The 22,897-nt window shown below is 47.1% G+C and overlaps 1 protein-coding gene across 3 annotated transcripts in view; it reads right to left on the bottom strand.

Annotated features, from left to right (window-relative positions):
• Positions 1-1,391: 1,391 nt before the first annotated feature.
• Positions 1,392-22,897, bottom strand: part of LARP4B (La ribonucleoprotein 4B) — a 141,642-nt gene continuing 120,136 nt past the window's right edge. For 2 of the 3 annotated variants that reach the window (XM_057498103.1, XM_057498101.1), the window contains 9 exons: positions 22,159-22,212; positions 21,864-22,073; positions 18,754-18,860; positions 17,969-18,217; positions 9,845-9,890; positions 8,497-8,661; positions 6,198-6,322; positions 6,004-6,112; positions 1,392-4,973 (listed from right to left, as the gene is read on the bottom strand). In XM_057498103.1, coding sequence (XP_057354086.1) covers positions 4,701-4,973; positions 6,004-6,112; positions 6,198-6,322; positions 8,497-8,661; positions 9,845-9,890; positions 17,969-18,217; positions 18,754-18,860; positions 21,864-22,073; positions 22,159-22,212 — 1,338 coding nt within the window. In that variant the 3' untranslated portion in view covers positions 1,392-4,700. The remainder of the gene's footprint in view (positions 4,974-6,003; positions 6,113-6,197; positions 6,323-8,496; positions 8,662-9,844; positions 9,891-17,968; positions 18,218-18,753; positions 18,861-21,863; positions 22,074-22,158; positions 22,213-22,897) is intronic. The other variant, XM_057498102.1, reaches the window with a different exon arrangement.

The following is a 22,897-nucleotide window of genomic DNA, read 5'->3' on the forward strand; positions in this document are numbered from 1 at the left end:
GAAAAACCACTGTGGCTGGCCACCTGCCCAAAGGAGATGCATGGCAGTCAGGATCTGTGAGCTGAGCCCACGTCAGCCAGTTCCCACGTGTGACTGTCATTTTAAGCTGCCGAGTATTCTCGAGGCTTTAAGGTGGAAATAACAAAGCAACACACAGACCCATTTCTTAGATTTCCTGGGCCAGTGCTGTGCATGAAGAATACCCCTCAGCAGGACGTCATCAACTTGACAAGGCCTAATGGGCAACCTCAGTGTCACAGACGGTGCACTGAGAATGGGGTGCAATGTCCACCAGGCATGCCGAATTCATGCCTAACTCCTGTGGAACATGTTTCATTACCATCCTGGTGAGTTCTGTGAAGACAACTCTTAGGGAAGCAGGATGATGGGCTGATAAAACTGGACTAGAGCAGCAGGAAAACACCTGCAGTGTGGAACACAGCCAGGACAAGACATGTGCACAGGAGAGACTCTGCAGGTCACAGGAGCAGCATGCCATTTCAGTGGACAGATAGTGACCTACTCATAATTAGTAGTGATTTGGGAAAACCAATTTCCCACCTGGCAAAAAGCAAATTGGGTTCTTGCCTCAGACCATAAATGCAAACCAAATCAGTCACCCCACCAGATTGGAGACATGCATGCATGTTAGCATGCAAGATCTACTTATGACCCCAGCATAGGGACAGACTGGCATGCAAGACTGATACACTCACACCATGAGGGGGAAGAACTTACAAAATTTATGATGCAATAATTAAAAACTGTGAGTCAGAAGATACTCTGAATAAATATAGCTGGTATGGAGGTGGGCAGAAAGTATCTAATACACAGCAAAGGTAAGCAGCCAAAGGCAAATACTAGGTCAACAGGGAAAGAGCCCTGTAGACACACGGGAGAAGGGGACAACCCCTCAGTTTCCAGGGAGGAGACCCTGTCCACCTCTCAGGTCCCCATCACCCACCTCAGCCTGTGTCACACTGGCATCACTGGCCTTTAAGGATGAGTTGCCACTTTGCTTTTGAGGTTCACTTGTGATCCAAAGACCACGAGGCCCTAATGTCACTGCCAAGGGCTTTTGGTGACATCTCCTAAGTGGCCATTTCACACAGGAACAAAAGACCCAACACAGGGCATGTATTTTTGGCAAACACTGGACTTAATGAAGCTATTTCCTCATGAATATTTGACTTGAACCTCACCTGGGATGTCCTAAACCACAGAGCCTCCAGGGACAACTTGCACGTGTATGGGGTAAGCCTCTGTCATCCACACAGGTTGAAAGCAACCTGTATTTCACTCTCATGACACTGATGGAAACAGACAAAAATAATTCTTTAAAAAGATATATTCTTGAAGAAAATTTTAATTTAAAAAAAGCAAAAGAAAAATTGAACAGTGCCTAAGTTTTTATTTTTCATAACCTACATTTTTTTCAAATTAGACAGTTTTACACTGAATGACACAAAAGGAAACTTAAATTACCAATAGTTTACACATAAGCTTGATTCCAGTCTTAATGAAAAGGAGCAGAACAAAAATAAAGCCCTCAAGAAAGCTTCCGAGTTACACTCCATTCTGCGAATTGGCAGCTGCTGGCTCTCTGGGTGCCTGATTGTTGCTCTCTGTGAACAGGCTGCAAAGCCTCCAGCCCGGGCCCAGCCCGCTGACGGCAGATGCCACCTCCTCACCTGCTGCCCTCGTGAGAAACTGAGCCAGCTCTTACACGTGAACTGCAGTGATCCTGACTTTACAGCAACATGAAGCGTTTTCTGCCACCCGCTTGTGACAACCGGCGATGTGATTACAGGAGGGCCTGATCAGAAACATTATGACGCAAACTCCTAAAAAGCAACTACTCTACTTGAAATTCTGATGAAGTGGGGCCAGATTCTCATTCTTACATTTCCAAATGGGAAGAATAGTCACCCAAGCCTGTAAGTTTGGTGATTGCTGTACCTGATTCTAGACCTTGAGATACTGCTGGGGAAAGGAAAAGCATTAAGTTTCTAAAAATGGATGAAAACCTCCTACTGCTGGCTGCATGTGCCTCATCCCAGCTGCCTGTGTGTCAGCTCCCATTCTTTTCTGTGAGTGTAAAACCTCACAGTAGTATCAGAAAGACTGGGTTTTCTTGGACATTACATAGCTAATTGGCATATTGCCTTTGCTTAATTAAAAATGCTATGAAAATCACATCAGAGTGAAAATTCAGCCCTTGATGAAGATTCAGACTCTGGTTGCAGGCAGAGTAAATGTGGCACAGGAAGCTCATACAAAGGCAGCAGAATCTGCAAGAACATGCAGCGTGCTCGCAGCCAACACGCCACCTTGTGTCACTACCCACCACACCGCCTGGCTGCAGTCTGCTATCCTGAGTAACCACTCCAACCCGCCTGCAGCTGCCGAACCCTGCAATCTCCCCCAGTGGACAGCAGCCAGCCAGCCTCAGCTGGCCCTAACACATACCCACCTCCAGGGAAAGAGGGTCTGTCCTTAAAAACCAGTGTCCAATGCACAGGGTAATGATGGCTGACAACCCCGGCTCCCTCCACGAGCAAGGACTGCAATCTTAAGGAACCCTGGGGCTCAGAGCTGGCCTTCCCAATTCTTGTACAGTACTCATTAGTTTGGGTGTAAGAGGTCAATTATTTCTGTTATCTTTAATCAGCAATCTGACAACTGCTAAGAAATTCCCATGTTCTTTCACCAGGAATTTGCAAATATTAGGGCTGTATGTATTTTCAGGTATTTAAATCATGACAGCTTTTCTGCAGGATAAGCAATAGTCAAATACACCAGGGCTTGTGTCCCTCTGGCAGGTAAGCCACACCTAGCTATGTGATTCTAAGTCATTATTCTTCACTTTCATCTTAAGGCTCTCCAGTTTCTCTCTCTTTCTGCACTTTCACATTAGCTGTGATCAGTACATATTTACGTACTTTTAAGAAGAGCATGAAAAGGCTTTAGTAAGACCCCACTTCCCTTCTGCAGCAGCAAAGAGGCAGAATCAGTTCAACCCCAGTATAAAGGAAAAAGAAAGACCCCAACAAACTAAAATAATATTCAAACCACAACATTTAGTTTATCTACATCCAGCTCCATAGCAACATTTATAATATAGTAACAATTTTTATCAGATTTTCTCTTTAGGGTACCTGTTTAATATGTTCTGATTATTTACAACTGTACAAGCAAAGCACACACTCCCAAGTGCACATGTGATACAGTATCAACTATTTGCATTTACAGGGTTTTTCAACAATCTGAAAAAAGATCAACTGTTGAGGATCTCCTTGGTATATTACAACATGACTGTTAGCTCTCACAGTACATAAGCCAACTCAGTAAGACCAGCGACAGCAGCCCCCACCTGACTGAGTAGCTCTGTAATCCAGCCACGCCAACCCAGGGCCGGTCTCCATGAACTCTAAGCTGTCTCATACAAAAGTTAAGGCAAAGTCATTTTCAAGTTTAAATAAAATTCAAGTCTTTTAATATTGGATGGAAATAATTTTTTTTAAAAACCCTCAGTCTTGTTAAATAACATTGTGTGGAATAAACTGTATGGTTACATTTAGTGGGAAATATTTTAATGTATGCTGCTTACAATACTTAAAGAAATTTAGGCCTTTTAAAACAAAATAATTTATGTGCAGCTTTATCATAAACGGCTAGCTTCTGTGTGTGCATGCAGCACGGCACCTGCATAGGGCATCAGCAAGACCCTGGTCCTGGCGTTCGGGACAGCGGGGACTTCCATCTACCACCAACGGCACCAGGCGCCCTTCGCTCACGATTCAGCAACGTCTCCATTGAGTGCCGATGCACAGGCGTAGGCAGGAGCTGCGAACGTGGGGGAACCCCCGGAGCCACGGCAGGCTCCCACACCCTCCCCATAGCTTGCAGGTTAAGACCACATCAGGGTACAGGGTCGAGTTGACAGGTCAGTGAGCAATACAGTTTTGTTTTTTCATGTAGGTTCTATTCACAATGTGCTCTGAATCTACCTTACATAACAACCACTTGAGACTGGAGTGAGAAGCTGGTTGCTTGCTTACAGCCCATCAAAACTCAAGGTTTCAAGGTTTTCTCGGGTCAACTTTGCCCAGTAGATCAAAAATGGGCTATAGTTTTTTAGAGAAAAAAAATGCCAGCATCACTTAAGATTCTGAAAAAGTCAAGTCCCGTGCCAGCGTGTGACGCAAGCAGACCCTACCTTTCTCCAGGCAATGCTGGCGTGTGCTTTGTGCCCTTGTCTGGCTGTCCTCAGCTACGCCGCCATCTGGACAACTCATATACACACTTGCTAACCAGTCATTCAAAAAAATGAAGTAGCATAGTTCCGCATAATTCAGAAAAACTCACTATATATAGCTTGCATTCATAGCCATGTGGAGGCTTAATAAAAATATCAATTTGTTAGGATAAATGCATTTTCTATCCTGAAAAAAATCAGACTTATGCATCACCTCCCGTTAAGCACCAACCTAAAATAAGGTTTATATTAATTAAATCCTGAAAAATAGATTTTTTTCAAGAGGGGGAAAATCCAACTCACAGAAGAAAAATAACTTGCAGACATCTCATGGGCCTGGGCTACACTGCAAGCTCCTAACCAGCGGCTCATTCCCGGTACCGAGTGGGACAGTGCTTAGTTGTGGTGACCTCAGCTCCTCAGGCCTCCCCGACCTCAGCGCTCACTGAGGGGACTGTGGAGGGGTGCTCTGTTCTCTGTGGGGGCGCCTCCCTGTCGCCGGGGGGGAGGGCCGGCGGCCCGGCAGCCTTCTCTGGTCTCTAGGTGGTCCTGGGTTGGACTTGGTGGTGGGGGGCTCTCTCTCGGTGAGCTTCTTTTCTTCCTTTCCACAACCGACAGGATTTGGCTTTTGCTCTTTCTGGGGTTGCAAAAGGGCAGATGGGGGCTCTCTACTTGTCCTCTGACAAATCTCCGCATAGCTGGGCTTTCGCAATTCCTGGGAAATAGACAAACTCCGGGATTATATGCGTCAAATGGGTCTCCAGCGACATGTAAAAACAAAGTTTACTTCAGACAAAAGCAAAGTTTGCAAATGCAACCAAACCACCAAGTTCAAAAGTATTACTTTTACGAAGTTCATGAATTTCAACACTGGTGCTCCCTTCGCAGCACAGCTTTCCCTCCAAAATGCTCTAGAACATACTGTGAACAGATGAACTACTGAGGAACAAGTGCTGACAGGACCCTCGGCCCTGGGCTGCACCCCCACACTACACACAGTGGCTGCCCAACTTGTCGTGGACAAATGACCTTCAGAAACCGTTCTCCAGGGTCTCTGTGCACATTGCAAACTAGAGGGCTGAAGGAGTGGGTTCAGGAAAGGTGAAGAGAGTCAAAAACTAAAAAAAAAAAAAAAAAAAAAAAAAAAAAGCTAACAGGGTTTTAGGTAAGTAGTAGCATAAAGGCTAAATGACAGAAGAAAAGAGAACATTTAAAACCATTTCACCTCCATGAACCATTTAACTTAAAAATAACTTAGACCTAAAAATTATTTTAAAGACTCAACAGGGGATGATAGTAAGGGCTTCTCGTCCAAATCTAGTTGACAAAAGCTCAGCCAAAATCAAACTGAGGACAACACAAATCAAAATAAAACAGGCTGGCTCGCCCTGGCAGGTCTGTGGAATGGAGGTCCCTGGGAGCAGGCGGTGGGCCCTGGCGGTCGGGGCACAGTGCAGCTCTGACGGTCACAAATCCCTGAGAACACTGGGATCTTAATGCCCCTGGTGAGGCAGCCTCATTCACACAACACTGAAATTTGGCCCTGTGGCTATGTGGCAAGAAATAACCTGAGAGGTCGGTGGAAGGGAGCAGCTGACACCAAGGTATCCCACAGAAAGCACAGGCACATGGAACAAACCTAATGGGCAGATTTTACTGAAAATGAGATGACAGAGGGGAGGGGCTGTCCTGCCCTGAGGTACCAGCGCTGCCTCTGCAGGAAGCAGGGGGTGGCGGGCACATACCGTGGCAACGCCGTTCACCTGCACCGATTTACTCGCCGTGGCAGCCAGGGTGGAAGGAAGCCTGTCCACACCGAGGGTCTCCCTCTGCTTCTCCACCACCTTGTGATCCCTGTAAAAAGCACTCCCATTTGAGTCTGCCACACGACAGTAGCTGCACAGGTTGATGGGGACACATGGTAGCACGTAGTACTTACTCGGGCAGGCAGGCTGGGGATGGGGGCCGTGCACGGGCTGCTGCCAAGGCACAGGGGGCCGGCGCCACGGGCTCTCTGGAGGTTGCTATAGGACCGGTGTTAGAGCTTGTGTCCATGGTCAGGCTCTGAAACCATGGGAGTGGCAGCTTGTAAGTGGGTCCTATCATCTTAAAGATGCCAACAAAGGCACCAGCCTCCCACCCCCACGGACATGGTGTGTCCTGCCTGCTCCACAGGGAACAGAGCAGTCTTTCCCTGAGGGTCCCCTTTCCGTTCCCGTTTGGCCACCCCTGCCCCAGGCCTTCTTCTGGGCTTCCACTAGAGTCATCTGTGAGCTTGTTTCCTCAGGTGAACAGATATCAGAAGCATCTTATTCATGTGGGACACCCCAGCACTTAGCAGGCTGGCACACAGCGAGTGCTCCCACATCTATAAGTGGGGAGTTCCAGTGCACTTCAGGGCAGCTCATTCTCATACCCAGAACCAAAGACCAGCACCTCCTGCTGATACACATGTGAGTGCCTGGTGGTTGTGGCCAGTGCTGGCTGTGGTACCCTGAATCCACAAATGGGCCCGGGAAGCAGAGCCAACTCTCCCAGTTTCACAGGCGGGGGCACTGGAGTTAGCTTGCCGGTTGTCAGGGCAGGGACTGAGTAGCACACCCACTCCCGCCAGAGCCCCACCTCCATGGGGACAGCTCACACGTGGTCATCCTCACCTTGAGTGATTAGTAAGTAATGAGGTTAAGTGTAAAGAGACATTTTCTAAAAGATTTACTTTTCAAATCAGAGAAAAGGTTCCTAAAGTGAATTAAACCAAGAACTTCTTAATGGAGCAAGATGGGGAATGGCACCATCCCGGTTGGCCTGAGAGGGACCTGAGGCATGCAGCCCTCCCCAAGAAACAGAGCCTGTAATTCTGTCCTCAAGCTGAGCGGAAAATGCCTCCTTTTGTGAAAGCTCATTCAATCCAGGCTACGCGGAATGCAGTTCAAGCAGCCCCAAGAGAGCTCACACCTGAGGCCCCTGTAGCTGCTAAGCCCCCTCCTGCTAGATCCCAAACGCGAGTGTCAAGGTGACCCAACAGCTCCTCGAAGAACCAGGTTCATTCAGACTTTTCAAAAATTTCAATTCTTTCTTCAAAAACAAATTCAAATGTAAGAAACAGCAGCTGCTGTTCTCAAAGCAGGATAGAGGCCAGCCTCGTCTGCTCCTCTGCTCACCACTGAGAGGTAGGTTCGTTTGAACATAAGTCATGATCTTTGATCTGCCTTGATTCCCCAACATCATTCTACAGGGCATTTGTAGTCTAGAAATTATTGTTTGGAAGTTTAAATACTAAATATTAATGCACAACAAGACATGCCAAATTTAATGTGATGGTTAATATAAAATGCACTCTTGGAATTCACTTAACTTCGAAGGTTAAAACCAGAGCAGTAACCAGTACCCATATGAGAGGACTGAACACACTGGGCTTCAGCAATCACACTGTCAACCTGGCCTGGTGACTGAGGAACTTCAAGGTGGTCTGCAGGTGTACACGGTTGGGACGTGGCTGCAAGGTGGTGCCAACCCCCATCCAGAGGCCAGGGCTTTCTGACTCCTTACATTGGAGGGTAGTAGGCTGGCAGGGATGGGCTTCCATTAGGAAGTTCCACAAGGCTGAGTACTCGCACAGGGACCTGTGCCAGGGGCTCCTCTGCACAGGCGAAGAGCTCACAAGCCGAAAACACCAGTGCCAGCAGCAGGACAAACCCCCTCAACTCGTTCCCTACAGCAGAAGCCAGAAGGCACACTGGACGCTGCACTCTGACTCTGCAGCCCAGCTGGTTCTTGGGACTGTCATCATGGCTGGAATGAGAGCAATTCCTTTATCAGTCTACAAGTTCACCAAAGCTAAAGGTTATGGCAAAGTTCTTCCTGGCTTCCTGTTACTAATGCAGATTACTGAAAATTATCATTTAGATTTCTCTGTTATATTCTGCTGATTTGTAAAGTAGGGGCAGGTCCTCAATAACAACAATAATGCAATAATCTGCATTTCTGGGTGTGAGAAGTGTCTACACAGCATACCCCCCCACAGGCTTCTACCTCTGACCCTGGCAGCAAGGGAATTATGAGGGTCCAGTCCTGGGATCAACTCTGGCCCTACTACTCAAAATCTGTGTGGCCTCGGCAAGTCCCTTGCTTTCTGGCAACCCTAAGCACTGCATGGTAAAGAGTCCAGCAAGGTGCCTGGCACAGGGTCTGTGCTCCATAAATGTCAGCAAGCACCAGGCTGATAGTAAGCATCTTACCCTTTCTTTCGATGTTCCTATTAGCAAACTAGACAGCCTGTTTTCAAACAAGTCCTCTGTCTTCAGATGGCCTGCTGCCCCAGGCAATGGAGGAAAGCTGGACAACCCTAATTCGAAGCTTGGGGACGGAGGCTTTGGTGGTGTTGGAGACTGAGTTTGGCTCCTCTGAAAGAAAACAAGACCAGCAAAGTACACAGTGTAGCAGTCAGCATGGTACTGAGAAACACCAAAAAAGATAGAGGCAGATAGCCAGGTCTCCAATCTTGTAATCTCCCCATCTGTAAAAGCAACAGACAGATAATCCAGCCACACCAATGTTTGGTCATGTAATCGAAGGCCACTTGTTAGGCAGCTTTGAGCACTGAGACCAGAGCTGTAAGGCTTAGCCCTCAAGGCTGCTGCCGGCCACGGCCTGCACACCCTTCCTTCTCTATGCCCACCATACCCTCTGTTGTTTGGCCCCCCGAAAGGATGCAGGTGTGCAGCTGAGAGCAGATAGGGAGATGCTGCAAAAAACCCCACCCCTGGTCAAAACTCAAGGAGCCTGAGTCTACACATTAACGATACTCATCTCCAGACAAGTTTCATGTCATCACAGAATGTCTGTAAACTGGATCATAGAGGAGACAGAAGATAAAACAATGTTATTCTCTCAACTCTACAACTTACATAAGAAATTTTACAGAGATATCCATTAATGGTTTAACAAAAAAAGGGGACGCTTATCTGAAAATTAACTTATGGAAACACTTTATATTTTAACATCACTATGTAAAAATATGGCATTTGACAACGGATTCTTATTGGATTCCTTGACTTGAAGAATAAACTCAGCATAGTAATATCCAAACACAATACTATCTCAGGAGAGAGGCAGTGATGGAGCTTGGGGAAAAGCAACCACTTGGCTTGCTCTAACGAACTGGCAGTCATTAGATGCTAAGTGTCCAGGCCTTGGCTGAAGATTACAGAAGCAGAAGGGGAGGGGCTTGTACACGGTGGACACAGGCTTAGTGGATGGTGGGCCTGCCCACTAGGCTGCTCGCTTCAAAGGGCCAACATTTCCCAGCAATTTGTACTGACAGGAAGCTCCCTCCCCACAGCAGAGACCAGAGCAGTTGGCTGAACTCAAGGTGAGTACAGGGCAGAGCCAAAATGCTGCAAAAACCCCGCCACCCCTCTCGGAACCCCTGCCAACCTCTCCTTACTAGGGTGTAGGTGCTGGAGGCCAGCTGGTTTTGATGAGGTAGGTGTCCTCAGAACTAAGCTTGCATTTAATAACCATGTCTGCTTAGTAGGAATTGAACTTAAATAACTTGCAAAAACAATGCAGGCTTCAAGTACTCACTGTGAATTTGTCCTCCCTTTTCTTACGGTAGCCAAAGGAATTCTTCCTAGTAGAGAGGAAAGTGTGACTGTTAGTTCTTTTGCACCTGCAACATTTTTCATAGAGCACATGTGAACACATATATTCAGCCTTTATTCCTTTGTAATCTTTTATAGGAGCCTCCTGACTCTACAACACCAGTCACAAGAAGTATAAGCAAAATGAACAAAAGTTGTATAGTAAAGCACTAAAACTGATGTCCAGATAGTTCTCTAAAGGAAGTAAAACAAATTTATTGGAAGGATTTCCTAGTGGTTACTTAGAACTCTTGTTTCAATATGAGTATGTGGCCATCTGTCCCGTTGGAGTGCAAGATGTGCAAAATCTGATACTGAACTACAAAGGAGCATTGTGAACAGGAGGCAATGAGGATGCATCAAGGTCACCACCAAATGGGAAGAACCCAAGTAGCTGGTCATCCCGCCCATTCCCCTCCACCCAGACACTGCCATCAACGCCCACCCTTCACCCCTGAACCACACCCGGACCCTGCAGACAGTAGGGTCTACACCTGACTGCCAGCCACATGCTCCATGCTAAATTTCCATGGCTCAGAATCAGAGACCACTGGCAGCAGCGCCGTACTACATGTCACAGCAACAAACACTGGCCAAAGACTTCAGGACAGGCCCTGAAGATTCCAGCACACTTTCACTGCCCTGGACAGGCTCACATGACCTAATAACTCACATTTCATTCTAATTTAATTTATTTACCCTGTGTCATTTCAGCTGGGTGCAAAGACTCCCTGGGGGCCCTGTATTATATAAGCTGGAAAGGAGCCTAGAAATAACCTTGACTAGTTCCTTTATTTTACAGAAAACCTACAAGCAGGCTTACCCATGGCTTAAGTTGTCAGAGCCTTAGACCTCTGCTGAGCGGGGGTGCTCCATGGAGCCCTCGCTAGCCCATCCAGGAGGGGGACAGGGCAGAGCACACCCTCTCCTTCAGAAACGACTCCAGAAGCAGCTCGTGCCTTCAACCAGTTCCTAGTGAAGACCAAACACCTGCCTAAGTGGTCACAGCCAATGCACATGGGGCACCAGGCCACGGGGATGGCGCCCATGGTGGAGCAGCAGCAGTTCTCAACCCTCACTGACAACCTCACAGGGATCCCCTCAGCACCAGGACCTGCAGAGGGGTCCTAACCCAGATTACAGCAGCAATGCCACATACCAATCCACTCTGCATCACACCCCATCAAAAGTACCCTGAGAACCAGTGTGTAGGGGAATCTTCCCATCACTGTGTTTGGAGGCAACCTGTGCCAAGGTTTGCCTGCCTACCACTACCAACAGTATCCAGCCTGGCCTGGGACACCAGCCACTTGGCAGTACACTGATGACATTGGCCCTCGCCCACTCTGGAGGAGGCAGAGCATCCGCTGACTGCTGGCCTGTCAGTGCCACGCAGGGGCCCATGGAGACACTCATACTGCCAGGTGAAGGGGCCAGCAGTGCCTACAAAGGGTGGTCCCAGCTCAGGAGCTGCAGCAGATGCTGTGACAGGGTCACAGCAGCTCATGTAGCCCGAGCACATGGCTGCGTCCCATGTCCCATGAGCACCATCTGTGCTGCCTGTACTTGTAAGTCTAAATCCTGGTGGCTTGGCTGTCTTAGTTCCCACCAGGTGACATGACCGGGACAGCCATCTGCTCCCTGAAGTCCACAGCCACTGAGGCTGGCTGAGGACTTCCTTGAGAGCTGAGGTACCAAGGGTGGCAGTGTGACATGTGGTCTAGGGGCACTAGGGTGCTGCGTACCACTCTCTTACCACCTAACAAAGCTAAAGGAAACTGAGGTGAGGGAGCCAAAATGGCAGAGTGAGTAGTTCAGCTGAAATCTCCTCCCAAAAACATACATATTTTTTAAAACAAAAACAAAACAACTATTTCTAAGAGACACCAGTGGATACAGTACAACAGCCAGGCTACATCTACATCTGCGAGAACTCAGCACCACACGAAGAGGGTAAGATACAAGCCGTGGCCAGGCGGAACCCAAAATGGAAAAGCAAAACCTGCGAGCAGATCCCCACAATTGGCGCCCCTGAGACAAAACAAAAGCAAGTGCTTTTTGCAAGTTTTACAAGGACAGGGACCCCACAGCTGGACGAAGTCATCCCGGCACACTCAGTCTAGCACCTGGGAATCCCAGGGAACTCTAGGGGACTTAACCCCCTGGGCAGCAGTGCAGCTCTTAAGCCCGTCACGGCGATAAGGAACCTGCCAGTTGTTCCCCCATCTGGCGTGGACTCTGACACACCGGCCCAGTAGTGGGAGAGTGGCAGCACGTGACAGGGGCAGCGGTGCCAGAGGGGCCCAGGAGCGGCCCGCGTGAGCCCACGGTGGCAGTGGACAAGCAGCCCGAGGCCGGCTGGCATGAGGAGGCAGCGGCTGAGCAGCCCAGGGCCAGCCCGTGTGAGCCAGCAGTGGTGGCGACAGAGCAGAAGGCGCGAGCCCACGGTGGCAGCACCAGAGGGGACTGGGAGTAGCCCGCATGAGGCCATGGCGGTGGCAACCAAGCAGCCCATGCGCGCCAGCGGCAGCGGCGAAAGAGGGGTTTGGGAGTGGCCCGGGCACGCCAGTGGCGGCGGCGCCAGAGGGGCCCGGGAGAGGCCTGCATGAGTCCAAGGCAGAGGTGACCGAGTGGCCTGGGAGTGGCCCGTGCATGCAAGCGGTGGTGGCACAAGAGGGGCAAAGGAGTGGCCAGCGCACACCTGCGGCGGTGAAAGAGGGGTTTGAGTGCAGCCCGAGCACGCCAGCGGCGGCAGAGGGGCCCGGGAGAGGCCTGCATGAGTCCAAGGCAGCGGTGACCGAGTGGCCTGGGAGTGGCCCGTGCACGCAAGCGGTGGTGGCACAAGAGGGGCAAAGGAGTGGCCAGCGCGCACCTGCGGCTGTGAAAGAGGGGTTTGAGTGCAGCCTGAGCACGCCAGGGGCGGCAGAGGGGCCTGGGAGCAGCCTGTGGGAGCCTGCAGCGGCAGCAGAGGAACAGCCCAGGAGCAGCCGCACCCTCAGCAGCCGCCCAGAATCTCAGCCCGGCACACAGCCGCTTGGGCCAGACCGAAAGGCCGCTGCCGGCACACAGTTGCCTGGCAGGGGGCTGCTTTCACAAGAGAGCGCACATGGCGAGCCTGCCACACCCCACAGGTCTCTGCACTACTCTGATGGAGACTCCGCCCACAGCAGCTTAGGGGATTAACCCGGAGGCTTCTCCAGGAGTGCGGGTAACCGACACAGGCAGCGGAGACAGGCAAGGCAACCAGCAAGCATGGAACAACTTTGTTCTCCCAGCTGACACACGAGCTATCTGCCTATGCCTACCTCTATCACCATGAAAAGGCAGAAGAATTTAGTCGAGTCCAAAATAGTCCAGACAACCCCTGAGAGAGGGCCTGGGTAGATAGATCTAACCAATCTCCCCAAAAAAGAATTCAAAATACAGGTCATAATCAGGCCGATGGATCTGCAGAGAAATATGCAAGAGCTAAACGAGCAAGTACAGAGGGAGAACACAGAAATAAAACGATCTCTGGAAGGACTTAAGAGCACACTGGATGAGGTGCAAGAGGCCATTAATGGAATAGAAATCAGAGAACAGGAACACAGAGAAGCTGAGGCAGAGAGAGATAAAAGGATCTCCAGGAATGAAAGAATATTAAGAGAATTGTGTGGCCAATCCAAACAGAACAATATCTGCATTATAGGGGTACCAGTAGAAGAAGAGAGTGAAAAATGGATAGAAAGTGTCTTTGAAGAAATAATTGCTGAGAACTTCCCCAAACTGGGGGAGGAAATAGTTGCTCAGACCACGGAAGCACACAGAACTCCCAACAGAAGGGACCCAAGGAGGACAATACCAATACACATAATAATTAAAATGGCAAAGATCAAGGACAAGGACAGAGTATTATAGGCAGCCAGAGAGAGAAAAAAGGTCACCTACAAAGGAAAACCCATCAGACTCCTCAACAGAAACCTTACAGGCCAGAAGAGAATGGCATGATATATTTAATGCAATGAAACAGAAGGGCCTTGAACTAAGAATACTGTATCCAGAACGATTATCATTTATATAGGAAGGAGGGATTAAACAAGCAAAAGTTGTTGTTCCCAGACAAGCAAAACTTGAGGGAATTTGCTTCCCACAAATCACCTCTACAGGATATTTTAGAGGGACTGCTCTAGGTGGGAGCACCCCTAAGGCTAAACAGATGTCACCAGAGAAAATAAAATCACAACAAAGAAAGCAGCCCAACCTAATATTAACTAAAGGCAAAAAACAAAATCAACTACCCACAAAAGCAGTCAAAGGAAACACAAAAGAGCACAGAACAAAACACCCAACATATGAAGAATGGAGGAGGAGGTATAAGAAGGGAGAGAAGAAAAGAATCATCAGACAGTGTTTATAATAGCTCAATAAGCGAGTTAAATTAGACAGTAAGATAGTAAAGAAGGTAACCTTGAACCTTTGGTAACCACAAACTTAAAGCCCACAATGGCAATAAGTACATATCATTCAATAATCACCCTAATGTAAATGGACTGAATGCACCAATCAAAAGACACAGAGTAATAGAATAGATAAAAAAGCAAGACCCATCTATATGCTGCTTATAAGAGACTCACCTCAAAGACATGCACAGACTAAAACACTAGGGATGGAAAAAGATATTTCATGCAAACAACAGGGAGAAAAAAGCAGGTGTTGCAGTACTTGTATCAGACAAAATAGACTTCAAAATAAAGAAAGTAACAAGAGATAAAGAAGGACAATACATAATGATAAAGGGGTCAGTCCAACAAGAGATATAACCATTATAAATATATATGCACCCAATATAGGAACATCAGCATATGTGAAACTAATACTAACAGAATTAAAGGAGGAAACAGAATGCAGTGCATTCATTTTGGGAGACTTCAACACACTACTCATTCCAAAGGATAGATCCACCAGACAGAAAATAAGTAAGGACACAGAGGCACTGAACAACACACTAGAACAGATGGACCTAAAAGACATCTACAGAACTCTATACCCAAAATCAACAGGACACACATTCTTCTCAAGTGCACATGGAACATTCTCCAGAATAGACCACATACGAGGCCACAAAAAGAGCCTCAGTAAATTCAAAAAGACTGAAATCCTAACAACTAACTTTTCAAACCACAAAGGTTTAAAACTAGAAAAAATTGTACAAAGAAAGCAAAAAGGCTCACAAACACATGGAGGCTTAACAACATGCTGCTAAATAATCAATGGATCAACAACCAAATTAAAATAGAGATCAAGCAATATATGGAAACAAATGACAACAACAACACACAGCCCCAACTTCTGTGGGACGCAGCGAAAGCAGTCTTAAGAGGAAAGTATATAGCAATCCAGGCCTACTTAAAGAAGGAAGAACAATCCCAAATGAATAGTCTAACATCACAATTATTGAAATTGGAAAAAGAAGAACAAATGAGGTCTAAAGTCAGCAGAAGGAGGGACATAATAAAGATCAGAGAAGAAATACATAAAATTGAGAAGAATAAAACAACAGAAAAAAAATCAATGAAACCAAGAACTGGTTCTTTGAGAAAATAAACAAAATAGATAAGCCTCTAGTCAGACTTATTAAGAGAAAAAGAGAATCTACACATATAAATAGAATCAGAAACAAGAAAGGAAAAATCACGACAGACACCACAGAAATACAAAGAATTATTAGAGAATACTATGAAAACCTATATGCTAACAAGCTGGAAAACCTAGAGGAAATGGACAACTTCCTAGAAAAATACAACCTTCCAAGACTGATCAAGGAAGAAACCCAAAATCTAAACAGACCAATTACCAGCAACGAAATTGAATCAGTAACCAAAAAACTACCCAAGAACAAAACGCCCGGGCCAGATGGATTTACCTCAGAATTTTATCAGACATACAGAGAAGACATAATACCCATTCTCCTTAAAGTTTTCCAAAAAATAGAAGAGGAGGGAATACTTCCAAACTCATTCTATGAAGCCAACATCACCCTAATACCAAAACCAGGCAAAGACCCCACCAAAAAAGAAAACTACAGATCAATATCTCTAATGAATATAGATGCAAAAATACTCAATAAAATATTAGCAAACCGAATTCCAAAATACATCAGAAGGGTCATACACCATGACCAAGTGGGATTCATCCCAGGGATGCAAGGATGGTACAACATTCGAAAATCTATTAACATCATCTACCACATAAACAAAAGAAAGACAAAAACCACATGATCATCTCCATAGATGCTGAAAAAGCATTCAACAAAATTCAACATCCATTCATGATAAAAACTCTCAACAAAATGGGTATAGAGGGCAAGTACTTCAACATAATAAAGGCCATATATGATAAACCCACAGCCAACATCATACTGAACAGCAAGAGGCTGAAAGCTTTTCCTCTGAGATCGGGAACAAGACAGGGATGCCCACTCTCTCCACTGTTATTCAACATAGTACTGGAGGTCCTAGCCACGGCAATTAGACAAAACAAAGAAATACAAGGAATCCAGATTGGTAAAGAAGAAGTTAAACTGTCACTATATGCAGATGACATGATATTGTACATAAAAAACCCTAAAGACTCCACTCCAGAACTACTAGAACTAATACGGGAACTGCATGCTAGCAAGGGGTCCTCAGCTTCTCACCTCCCGCACCTCTTCCATGACACTGGACAGGCAGGCATTCCACTGCTAGGACATTTTGTGTCCAGCTTTTCCCAATGGGAGGGCCTGGAGCTTTTGTTCCTGAGGGTGTTTTTTTTGCACTGTCTCTCAACCAGCATGACCCTCAGCCCTGAAGGCCCTGCTTCAATCCACTGCTCTAACCACCACACCTTCCATGCCCCTACAGCCCCCAGGTGGCAGCTGCTTCCTAAATTCCCTGTCTCTATCTGCTCGGTGTCCAGTACCTGTGAACCAGCTCTCCATCAAACACCTGAGGATCTGAGGGTGTGCAGTCCAGCCAATGCCCCATGGTGGGCTGCTGCAGCACCTGCCCTGCCCTATGGCCCCCCCACAAGGCCCAACCACACCAACATGACCATGACAACATAACGGCCTGCCTCTGGGTCCCTCACACTGAGCTGCACCAGAAACCCATGCCAGGCCAGGAAGAGAGCGGAACCACTGATCCTGGAGTCTCCACGGGCCAGACATCATGCAGGTACACGGTGTGCAACTTGGAAATGTTCCCATTTAAAGTTCTCAGAGCACACCTAAAAGCTTAGGCAGGTTGAGCACTTGCTAGTTCTCATTCAGAGGGGACTTCCTTCTAGACAGCCCACAATGAATTAACCACCTAGAGCACAGACGGGACAAAGCCAGCTTCAATGAGTCAATAGTGGGCAGAATACCACTGACAGCGTACCCCGCAACTCACCTCCATCTGCTCTATCGCATCTCTGATGGAGGCGCGGGGCAGAAGGCAAGACAGCAAGCAAGCAGCAAGCTGCACCACAGGAATATGAGTGCTACACAACAGGGGATGACCCAGTTAAGGACCAAGACACCGAGGGTCATGCCCCAGGAGAACCAGCAAAATCTCCCCCACACATGGTCAGCAGGCACCAGGCAACCATGACAGCTTGTGTTCACAAAGCTCAGTACAAATGGAATTTAAACTCTGGTCTGCTGGGTTACGCAACTTGCCTTCCCATCACAGGACACTGCTGCCAGGAAGGAGCACAGCTGGAGTATGTGAGCAGGTGCAGGTGGGTGGGGGCCTCAGGTCTGCAGGGAGCAGAGTCTGGCACTTGCTGAGCTCTCCACACACTTCTCCACAAGTAGTGACTGTGCCCTGACACAGAGAAGTAGGTTCCATCTACCCTTCACACGGAACTACTTTGCAGTATTAAAAGAGGAAACCAATTTGGTCTCTGCTTTAAAAGTAACCCTTTTGAACGTTGTAGCCTTCAATCAGATCTTTTGTGATGTATTTGAAAATAATGATCATAAGACACATCTTAATTAATAGTATCTGAAAATATTGAGTTTACCATGTAGACACATGGTACATGCTCAACAAAAATTGTAACTCACCTTCCTCTACCTAAACCAGGAGAGGACTCAAGACTGCTCTGTTCCACCCGTCCACTTCCTGCCTCTCTCTTGGCAAAGGTTGGTGGGTTCTGTATCCGGGTTCTAGGCTGACTTGTCTGCCTTGTCTGTGGACTCCGCACACCATTAATTAACCGATCTGCAGTGAAGTTAAATATGGAAGGGCTCTCCAACAGTCCAGGTCTTTCTGCACTGGGAATGGCATGGCGTAGGTGGGATTTACTAGGATTCCTGTAAATAGAATGTTTGTATACGCTAAGTAATAAAACGATCACAGCATTACAAAATAAGCATATTAATACAGGAATGTCTAAGCTAAAATTTGCTAATTAGAAAACTATAAAAAATGCTATTTAGAACAGCTACCACATATGTCTGATAATGCAAATCTGCAAATAAAGTGTCAGTGTTCTGTTCAGCTACAGTCCAGGTCCAAATTAAAAGCAGGAACGCACACATGCAAGCTGCAAGCTGCCCCAGAAGCTTTTGTCTGGAGAGACTCTGTCCTTTATGTACTAATGCACACATTCTGGGTTTAAGCCTCACAGTAAGTGATTCTACACTGAGTAGTTTTGCCTCTGATGAACACTCCTAGTAGTTAAATATATTGGAGACTGTCAGAAGAGACCCTTCCCACATACAAATGTGCCTTATGTACAGTGAGGACTACCCAGGTTTAACACATTTTGATTTGCTTTCCTTTTGCAAGTGTCCAATGTGGTGGTGCCTCTTATCATAACAGCGTTCTAATCACTAATGGAACTTGCCTGCTTCTTGGAGGGCACTGTCTGAGTGAAGTCAGAGGAGATGCTGCAGGTTTGAAGGTTGGAGACGTAAACCCATTTATAAATCCAGTATTTGGAAATGGAGTTACCTAGATTCATTAAAAACAAACAGGTCAACAAGCCATACACAGACTCTGAGTTGGTCAACCCTGCATCCTGTGGTGACCTGGGTTGTTTCTTAACTTGTTGAATGGTGATGTTCTATTTTATACTTAAAATATTCCAAGGTTGCAAAGAGCACTGTGTGTGATCATTACTAGTGCTCAGTATTACTTGAGCCCAGTTGGGGCTAAGACCCTTTTCTGGGCTGCATCAGCTGATCCTCAGAACAGCACATGGGAAGCCAACTTACACATGTGGCAACTAGCCTGGAGGGAAGTGCTACTTAAGACCCCTAGACCTCGGCACAGGCCCAGAACCTGAGCTGCTTTGAGTACCGCTTGTCCCAGCTGTACTGGTAACACCATGTCCGTGACTGGTGAGAACTCAGTGGCTCACTATCCCTTCTCCATTGCAGGGACATTTCTGTACCTATTACGCGCTCATAGCCTGTGACAGCCTTTTTGACCTTCACCTCCATGCAAGTCTTGCTCTGAGTACCAGGATATATTCAGATCATTAATAAGTATTCCCCAATCACAATTTAAGATGATACACTTCATATAAATACACTGACATATGATTCAGAAGAGAATTTAAAAGGGCTACAGTGCCCTTAAAAGACATAACCCTAATTATAATCTTAAAAAGTTAAAAAGATTAAGTACAGAATAAATATCAGCCAACTATTTTTTAAAATGTAGGCAAGGCACAGACAAAAACAAGATAAAACTTAGTGTTGAAGCAGTTTAAAAAAAAAATGAAGAGGGTTTGGAACACAGGGTTCTAAACACTTTCTACGTTGATGACAATCTTCAGCAGGTTTCAAGGCATTTAATCCTGATCCATCCCTTCCCATCTCCACCCTAAACTGAGGCTATGTACAGGCCCCTCCTGGTTTGGAAGAAAGGGAAAAAAAAAAAAAAAGGAAATGAGAAAAAGCAAGCAATTCTGTTAACCAGAGCTACTTGGAAGCTCTGATAGAAGACAGCTTTAAATAAAACTGTTGTCTAATTTAAGAAAGTATTTGTGACCAGCAAAAAGCAAACTCTGGAGAGAGAAACACAGAACTTGTGGGAAGGTCCACAGCACTGACAAACTCTACAGCTGGTCAGAGCCAAACTACTCAAAAATATACCCATCACACAACACAAGGGATTCTGAAGACCAACTGAGATGAATTGTTTCATACATGTTCTTCTACATTAAGAATTCTGGTATTGGGGAACCTTTGTTCTAAGTGTAAATATATGCTGATTGCTAACACAGTAATTCAATACAACTTACACAGTAATTCAATACAACTTGAATTTCTCCCAACTTCTGCTCAAAATGACAGTGTGTTTGAGAGCAAGCAAAAGGGCCTCACCCCACAAACCAGGATGAGAGAGACCATCCCAAATGGCCAGATAGCTCTGGTCAGGGACAAATGTCAAGGGACAAGTCAGGAAGGCAACTTAATTCAAGCAGAAGAGACAGGCACACACACGTGGGCTGCTGCATCTGCCAGAGACACTGCCCCCTGCAGGAGTGCATGGCCATCCTGCAAGGCTCCCCCTGGCCTACTAACTCATGGCTAGTGTGTACCTCTACAGGTAATATACCCATCACACCACAAGGGATTCTCTACAGAATGTACTAGTCATTTTGAAAGAGCACAGTAAGAGACAGAAGCTACTGTGAAAGTCAGCCCCTCTTCCACCAGTTCCTCCCTAAGCAGTTCTGGTCCCTGAGGGAGCCCACCTGTGGTGACCTCTCCTGACTCAGCCCTCTCCCAGCTGCCTGCGCACATCCCACGGCCTCCCTACAGGCCCTGCCTGGTAGAACTCACCTCGTGTTTCCCCAGGGCCTGCCCCCATGCTTGCTCACCACACTCACCACCCACACCTACCTAGTGCCTCTGTGCACACCCTCTCACTCCATGTCCTTCCCCTCCTCACCTTCTGATGAGCTCATCTTGATGACCACATAGGTCTGATAAACCTGGCTGTAGATTTCATGGAACTCCATCCACGCCATGTTGACATATTTGTCTTCTCCAGACCTGTGTGCTCTTTCGTGGACATTCTAGGGCATACAAGGCACTGACCTTCTGGCCTGAGTCAACCCACCTTCTCTCAAGTTCACCCTCTTGCCACCCATCAGTGGGAATGAGAGCCCCAGGTGATACCCCACCACTGGAGCCTGCCACCACTGAGCAACGCACGGCTGATGGGGTGTCCTGCCTTCCCTTGATGAGGTCCACAGCTACGGCCTGTCCTCAAAGTGACTACTGCAGTTTTTGCTTTCTGAAACCTATTCCTCTAGTGCCAATTAAAGTTGCTTTGCAACCCCAGGCAAACCTCCCATCCAGGGTGGGAGTGGAATGACCACTTCCTTTCCTACTGCAGAGAAGCCCAGATTATCACATCCACACACTCTATCAAACTCATGCCAGTGCCAAGCCAGAGCCCATGTGGGCTAACATCTACAGCAGCATAGCGTGAGGAAGTAACTGGATCTGTTATACATCTATCCATCCCACCACAGGCCTTAACGCAGTTCAAAGCCTGCAAAAAATAATCCTGCCAACCAACTGTGGGGCTGGTGGGAGAAATAAACCTTATAGGACAGCATGTCCCCTACTTGTCTTTGACTATAAGAAAGAAGCCTATTAAACCACCTCTTATCCCTGAAAAGCATCCCCTGTGCTCACGAGGAAACCTGCAATCCTCCATTCACGTCATGTGCTGTGATTTACAAGGAAAGGAAATGCTAGACAGGAGGGCAGCAAACTGGGCAAGGGACTGAGACGACAGCGTCTGATGGTTTGTTAATGCACGTGGCTCCACACGTATCTACTGTGTAATCTACCTTGAAGGTCTGCTTCACTGTGCAAACTGCAACCCTACCTGGTTCCCTGATTAGATGAAGGTCTTTACCCATCACAGTACCTGGTGCAGCGTCCACACCATACCTTCCTGTCACCCAACTCCAAGTGAAGGCACACTCACCAATGGGGGGTCGAGATAGCTATGTGTTGCTGACCATGTCTGTGGGGCAATGAGGCTGTACAGGGGAAACTGCTGCTGGGGGCTGTAGATGGGCGGTAAGTAAAATGATGCTGTGAAGCGCTGCTGCGTGTAGAGGCTCACATCCACGGGCCGGAATCCGTTCTTTGGCAAGAATGTATTTATAGCTATTGCCTTTGCTTTTATCCGTGCCTGTTGGAGACGGAGAAGTGTCTGTCAGAACACTTACAAATACTGGTGTGCAAATCAAGAAGGTATAACCAATGATCTCGCTTACCTTAATTGGTTTTCCTTGAAAAGTTTTGACTTCTTCTCGCAGGTATTTGTAAGCCTGAGGGCAAAAATCACCCAAAATCCATGCGTCAATCTTGTTTAAGTAACATGAGCTGACCATCAATACCTCAAATGAGGAACTGTAGTTACAATGTGGTGGGCAGGTCCTAAAGCAGTGATCCTTAACATCTGTGTCACAGATTCCTCAAAGGAACCTGGTTGGAGCTATGGAAACTCCACCCAAAAGTCTCATCAACACTGGTGTACAATTTTAAGTACTAAAAGATCCTGTAAAAGCCTCCTAGACCAAGAGGCTAAGAATCTTAACCTAGGGGAAAACCATACTGGGCTCCTAGTAAGAACCCGTATTTGAAATGGAAAGATCAGGATCACAGTATTCTTCTCCAAGTTCCCTGAGCAGCTCTGAAGGCTCTCAACCTGGAGGCCTCAGCACTCCATTGCACACACGCAATTGCACCTCCTGCCATAGCCCCACCCCCCACCCCCCTAGTCACAATGCCCTTGCAGACTGTCTTGTGGGCCCACACCATTTAACACTTTGCACCACACCCACATTCCCTTGTGCATGCTATTATCTCCCTCAAACCAGACCCTTCCTTACAGGGCAGGGAAACCATCCTAACTCCATGTCTCCTGAATTTTTGGGTGCCTCTTCAAGTAGCTTATAACACACAATAATGTTTAGTCAAAGGTCAGGTTAGGTTCAAATTTCCCAGAGCACT

The sequence above is a fragment of the Manis pentadactyla genome, chromosome 3 (assembly GCF_030020395.1).
Source record: "Manis pentadactyla isolate mManPen7 chromosome 3, mManPen7.hap1, whole genome shotgun sequence".
NCBI lineage: Eukaryota > Metazoa > Chordata > Mammalia > Pholidota > Manidae > Manis > Manis pentadactyla.